This window comes from Ictalurus punctatus, chromosome 5, assembly GCF_001660625.3.
Source record: "Ictalurus punctatus breed USDA103 chromosome 5, Coco_2.0, whole genome shotgun sequence".
Classification (NCBI taxonomy): Eukaryota; Metazoa; Chordata; class Actinopteri; order Siluriformes; family Ictaluridae; genus Ictalurus; species Ictalurus punctatus.
The window spans coordinates 18,098,758-18,105,592 of NC_030420.2; the positions used below are offsets into that span (position 1 = coordinate 18,098,758).

At 39.7% G+C, this 6,835-nt stretch overlaps 1 protein-coding gene across 2 annotated transcripts; it reads right to left on the reverse strand.

Moving 5' to 3' along the window:
• Nucleotides 1-745: 745 nt before the first annotated feature.
• Nucleotides 746-5,701, reverse strand: znf366 (zinc finger protein 366). 2 transcript variants are annotated; one of them, XM_017468819.3, is made up of 6 exons: nucleotides 5,578-5,701; nucleotides 3,311-4,517; nucleotides 2,837-3,028; nucleotides 1,955-1,978; nucleotides 1,653-1,827; nucleotides 746-1,528 (listed from the first exon to the last, which is right to left on the reverse strand). In XM_017468819.3, the coding sequence occupies exons 2-6, from the start codon at nucleotides 4,370-4,372 to the stop codon at nucleotides 1,161-1,163; spliced, it is 1,821 nt and encodes a 606-aa protein (XP_017324308.1). In that variant the 5' UTR covers nucleotides 4,373-4,517; nucleotides 5,578-5,701; the 3' UTR covers nucleotides 746-1,160. The 2 variants fall into 2 exon arrangements, with proteins under 2 accessions (XP_017324308.1, XP_017324310.1); XM_017468821.3 differs by lacking the exon at nucleotides 1,955-1,978 and having other exon boundaries at nucleotides 747-1,528; nucleotides 5,578-5,700.
• Between the last annotated feature and the right edge of the window lie 1,134 nt (nucleotides 5,702-6,835).

Genomic DNA, 6,835 nt, shown 5'->3' on the forward strand with positions numbered 1-6,835 from the left:
ATTGTCATATGCCACTAGATGACTTTAGGTCTCAGCAAGCATATGCATGTGTACAAGTGTTTCACACTGTCCCATGCTGTTCTCTGGGGTTAATATAACAAGAGTTACATATGTATCTAGTGACTAATGTATAAAAAGATGATAAAATGCATTTTTCAAATAAGTAATTGTGAAATCAATGCATTCTATTAGCTTAATAGACTTCTGATGACAAACAGTGTGCTGAATTGCAATGACAAGTGTTACAGTTATCTTTATATGGTCAAGAATTGCATATTTTCTTTCCCATAAGAGCATCAATTATGGTAAACAGTGGTAAATACCACATATTACATAAATAATACTGAATGCCTGTGATCTAGACCTCCCACAGAGTTCAGACAAGGCTTGTTTGATCAGGTTATGTGATGCATTCTGTTGTACTTCCTTTATTTTCCGAGAAGCTAAATATGTTTCAAGAAAGTTAGAGAACTATTAATAATAATATACAGAATTAGAAAGACTGTTAAAAAGACATGTCATCTTAACGTTTTGTATGATTTTGTCAAAGAATGAAGCATGTATCACCTTTATTACACCTAAATTACACAGCTAATGCTGTTCTCAGATATTAACTAAACATTTTTTTCTCCATACAAAATTTACAGGAGTTTATTCAAAATTAATAGGCTGGTTTATAATGTCTTGAATTGAAACTACATGCATGTAAATGAAAATTGATGGCAGAGCTAGACAGTATTTTTTTTTTAAATCATATTTATTATTTATAAATACAGATTTCGATTTATGTTGACATTTCACACAAAAAAAACACAATCAGAACAGCTTACTTTCAGAATTATTTACGATATTTCTCAAAAAACATGTTATCAAATGTTATGAAAATATCAGTACATGAAAAATTGATTTATCATTCATTTCTGAAGTCACTTTTTCCTTACATCAAAAATTATATCTCCTTCTTACAAAATATACAATAGGTTAAAGCATGCACACTGTTAGAAATTATGTATTAAGTAACATTTGGGGGGGAAATTATATTAATTATTTTAAATAATATGCTGTTTTATTAGCAGATTCATTCATGCTACAATATTACTGGAAATGAAGACTGTTTCACAGATTTATTTCACTTTTGTAAAAGATATTTTTATAAGGCTTCATTCACAGCTTAATTTTCTATCCCGGTATGTTCTACTGCAGTAGAGCTCTCCATCAGAGACTGAGCCTTGCTGACTCGCTCTGTAACTTCTTCTCTCTTCTTCGTCATGAACCATCCCATCCTCTTCCTCCTCATCTTCATCGTCTGCCTCTCTGGCTCCACCAAGTTCTGTCTGATAACGATCAGGGCTGTACTGGCTCATCCTGTACAAACTGTCCTCATCTTCCTCACGGCTCTCACCATCTGACTGAGAAAGGCGGAGTTGGGGGTGGCTCTTCTGGGACAAATCGAAAGGCTTGTCCTGACTGAAGCGAGACAGGAGACGTAGAGGGCTGGAAAGACATAACCGTCCTCTGCGCCTGAATACTTCAGAGAGAAGACGATATTGGAAACATTCTGATAATAATTTTTAAAAACATTCTTAATTTGTAATGAAAAAAATAGGTAGATTAAAATGACCCAAACTTTGTTGACTGGTAATACTCTGTACCTCGGGCATCTAGTCCTCGGTCCATGATGCCGTGTTTGACCTTCATGTGGCGCGTCAGGTTCCCTTTCAGAGTGAACTTGCTGGGGCAATACAGGCACTTGAAAGGTTTGCTGTCTGAATGCAAGTGCATGTGGCCCATCAGATTATGCATTCTGTTGAACTCCTTTCCACATAGCTGAAAAGAGAATATAACCATTCTTACTGCCGATAATTAATAAAACTAGAATTCTATAGACATAATAGTAACAAAGCTGTTATTTCTTCATTGTACATTTAAAGGAACACCCAGAAATTCCACCTACCTTTTGCTCCACTTGAGTTACAAACTTAAGTAGAGTTCAAGGAAACACAGAGAAAACAGTGTAGTAAATTTAGCTGTTATCAAACACACTTAGAGCTGAGAGTAATCATGAATGGGTGAGCAGAGCAGCAAAAGGAAGAGGCCAGCAGAAAGGGCCAGAAACCTACTGGGAAGGGCACTCCCGTGCTGTCCTTCCTCTACATTATTTTTTTCATTAGGGTGGGCCTTTCCTTCAGGAGGAGAGAGGGACTGTAAACTGTCCAAAAGGACCGTGAGAAAACAGGAAGTGCTCCCAAGCACAAGAGAAAGCGAGATGAAATCTATTTGCGTGGCCTTTTCTCATGGGACAAGAGCGCTATTGTTACAGGGGCAGTTTGTGAGGAGATATCCTTCCTATGGACAAGGAGACATAAGGTTGCCAAAAACTAAGCTATCTGGTCATCTCCTCAAGCCTCCCATCTTAGCCTAAGGTCACAAGCGTTCCAAAACAGCAAGGACCCCAAAATGACTTGTTTTGGTATTACCTGTTTAAGGATTAGCATCTCTGCAAGTATGTCACATTCAATATACTACCAATGCATGTCCATTTGCTTTCAGCTCAATGAAAATGGAAGAAGATAGTTCCATCAGTCAATAAGAGCAGGTAGAAATTTAACCCAAACTGAATTGTATTCAATTCCTAACACATTTATGATGTCATCTGAAATGACAAGACTCATGTTTTAATAACCAGATACAGTCCCATCTGGGAGCTTAGGATTTTATCTGATCTTGGCCTTTACTAATTGTCTTTCTTCCCATGTTATGAGAGTCAGACTCGCATAATAATACTTCACTTTGGGTTTTACTGGGTTATCATAATGGAAGTCATGCTGTGACTCACCTTGCATTTGTAAGGCTTGATGTCTGAGTGGACAATCATGTGAGCCTTGAGGGTCTGCTTCTGGACAAAGCTCTTGTAGCACAGGTGGCACTGGTAGGCTCGGATGTTGGTGTGGATCAAAATGTGGCGCTTCATGTTGGCCAGCAAGGTGAACTCACGGCCACAGATGCGACACTTATGCTCCTTCACTCCCTGCAAAACATGAAAAGGGGAGTAGGATATGTTAAAGGTCCTTATAGGATCATGCAGTTGATGTGACATTATAATGAATGCCATTAATATTTAAATGCAAAATGTTGATTCTAGTAATACCTCGATCCAAGTTTTAAGACTGCAAGGTTCTCAGTCTGCACATTATAAGACTTACTCAGTTTATACATGGTCTGATACAGCTAAACTGCAACATTTTGTTTGTTGTTGTATTCTGCAACTACTTCATCTTGCCCTTATCTCCCCAAGAATATTCACACTTACCTTGTGGGTCAGGGTGTGTTGCTTGAGGTGATGGGACTGCACAAACTCCATACCACACTCACTACAGATGAACGGCCGTATGTCCTTGTGCTTCATCATGTGGTTTTGCAGCTGACTTGGGTACTGGAAGCTCTTGCCACACTCGCTGCAGTTGTACTGTGCTGGCCCACGGTGGACTGTCAAATGTCGTTTCAGCTGTGCAAGTGTTGGAAAGTCAAGGCCGCACTCCACACACACATTTTCTTGGCCCCTCTCATGCTTAAGCTCATGGGCCTTAAGCTCACTAGGGTAGGCGAAGCCTCGAGCACACACACTGCAACTGTATGGCTTGATATCACTGTGTTGCATCATGTGTCTCTTCAGGTGACTTGTCTGAGTGAATGCCTTGTGGCACACCTGGCACTTATGGGGACGGGCACCTTGGTGGGTGAGCATGTGTGTGTGCAGGTGGCTCAGCTGCTTGAAAAGCTTCCCACAGAGGCCACAGCCATGTGGCTTGATGCCACTATGGCCCAGGATGTGCGTGACAAGGTTGTACTTAGAAGTGTAGGACTTCTCACACATGCGGCACTTCCAGCGCTTCTGTTCACCTCCTACATCCACATAGTAGCTGTCATCTATGTGGATGTTCAGGCCAAACTTTTCAGCACTGCTCAGCCCAGCTCTGGTGCCGTCTGTGCCTCTTCTGTAGTATCTTGGCACTTCGCGTTGGTAGAAGGAATTGGCAGAAAGGTGCATGACTGGGCCTGGCATGAGGAATGGGAAAGGGACCAAACTTGGACGGAGGGGTGGGAAGTATGGAGAAGGAGGGTGCAGGAGAAGATGGGATGAAGGCCATATTGGCATGGGTTTTACTGTTTCTTGTTTGACCTGCACTGTATCATATCTGCCCAGGACTCTATGAAACTGAAGCTTGTTGAGATCAATCATCTCCGGGATATATTTGTGTGGTAGAGGTTTGGTAGGGACAGGTTGAGCAATAGGGTAGGGAAGATGGGAGAGGTCAACAGTTCTGGTAATGGAATCATCTGCCCTTTTGGGCTTGTAACCATTGGGGTCCATATTGAGAGGGTTGAATAGCTGATCTGCAAATAAAAGAACCTCTCAGGTAGAAAGCTGTTGTGGTTATGGGTCTGGACAAGTCCTCAGATTTGTGTCAGTTGGGTTCTTTCTTTTACCATAAATTATGGATTTGTCCATCACGTGCCTGGGAAGATAAACAGCAAGTCATACATGTAAATGTATTTTCATAGTAGATTACATGAAGAAGAGAATAATTGTATTTGATATTGACAATACATTTTTAAAAATATATCTAAAAATGCTAAAGACAGACTGTAATAAGAAAGAATCAATGCTCATGACCAATATTTAAACAGGAAGTGTATACAGATTGATGAATCACTTTTGTCACTTTTTTGTCACTTTTTTCGCTTCTCCATGTTGGTTTACTGAACTCATCTTTCACTTTGGCACAGCAAGCACTTCTCTCTTTGCACCAGCCTACACAACAATCATCTGTTTGAATTAGTTTAGGTGAAATGTAAATGTAACCCTCTTTTCAACAGGGTGTAATAGTATTCCTTTGGCTAACATTGCTAAATATGGGGAAAGTAAATGGGGAAGATTAACCATAAAAGAGAAATACCGGAACTTCTGCAGTTCTTCTCCGTTTCGGTATTTTGGGTTTGTGACATTGTTATTGCTCTGAAAAGAATTTCCCAAAAATACCATAAATCGTTTTAAACCCATGATCTCAACTGTAAAATTAAAGCTCAAAAATCTTTTGGAAAAATGGCCCAAGTTGAGCAAAAAATTATATACATGTAAAGAACACCTTTTGTCCCATAAATAGGTGGTTATAATGTGAAATACATGTGGTCCACCTTATGTCCAACATTCACGAAATGTAGAAGGGGTAAATAAAAATTTCCTTATTTTGTGGCTAGCATTAAGTAGATGACATGAAGAGTAAGACACTTTACTAAGACACAGAGAAATTCTACATTCATGCATAGCATACAGTATATTGCATGGCCAAACAAAAATTAGCAACGACTCACAACTCAGAATGCACCCAACAACACCCATATAAACACCTGTAAAAACTAAACAGACTCACTTCAGTGACCACAAGGACACTGCCCAGCTCGCTGTCCCTGATGGATTCAGGTAATAAACTCAAGCTCCTCCTCGCTCAGTGCTCCCCAATTAATTAATACCTTAACCTTTGCTTGTGTGAGTGTGTTAGTAAACCATGCGCTTACCTGTCGCTTGCCCCGTGCTCTGGACAATGAGTCTCCAACACAGCAGACAGCATTTGAAGTGACTTAAGAAAGAGAACAGGAACAATCACTTTGTTCCCATTTTTCAGATGAGTACCTTCGGAGAGAAGGAAGGAAGGGAGGGGAGAGGAAGTCAACAAGCCTGTGCCTTCCTGTCGAAAAATAAGGAAACATTAGATAGACATCTCCATTTCTCTTCAAACTTTTACACTTGTGTTGCTTAGAAAAAACTAAATGTGTTCATTATTTACAGATGAATAGATTTAGAGCTGGTCGTCATAGGTATGCTGTATTGTGGATGCTTTAGACAAGCACTGAACACTGCAAGGAAGAACCTCATAGTGCATAGGGGTTTAAGTCCTCTATCGACTGTCTATTTTGGTGGGAATGTAGAAAGCCTCAGAGTTCCTGCAAAGATACAGTGAAGGAAATGTTATACTCTCTGCCTTGTGTGCAGTATCCTCACAGTGTTATTCAGGAGGTACAACATGTACAAAACCTGACAAGTCATTTAAGACTGAAAGCTGTACACAACGTAGTGTGTAAACCATATAAGCTTACAGCTGAATTATATACAGTATTTTATCACAATACTCTTTTACAATACATTCTCCCCTTCTGTTTACTTCTGGGCTCAGCAGATTTTTTTTTAACATGGTTTGCTAACTGTACAACCAAAAGTCCTGATTTTGGTATATCACTAAAATGTGATATATCTACTGACAGCTTCATATTTTTCAAAGAAAAAATTGAATGAGATACACCAAGGGTGTCCAAAGTCCAGCCCAAGAGGCAAATGTAGCCCATGGACAGGCGTTAATTGGCCTGGGCTTCTTTATTAGAATGTATGATAGAGGGCCCACCGGCCATGTTGTGATTTTTCCTTTCACCTGACAGTGGCAGTAAACTGTAGTATTTTTCTCTGACTCCAACTGCAAATTAATTTAGCAAATGCATGTACAAATGCGTGTGCCTTGTATGTCAAGAGACTATTGTGGCAACTAAGGAATTTAATACCATGAGAGATTATAAAATATATTCATGGGCATTGCAAAAAACTATTCAGAGGTTGAGTGAGCAGATAAACTGCAACAGCTGGAAGCTCTACTGGCAGAAGTAACTTTTTATCAGAGCAAACAGGACACAAAACATTACTGGAGCTAATAAATGGAGATGCTTTCAACCACTAAGCATGGATAACACTAGGTGTTACTTAGAAATAGTACTTTAAAAATGTACT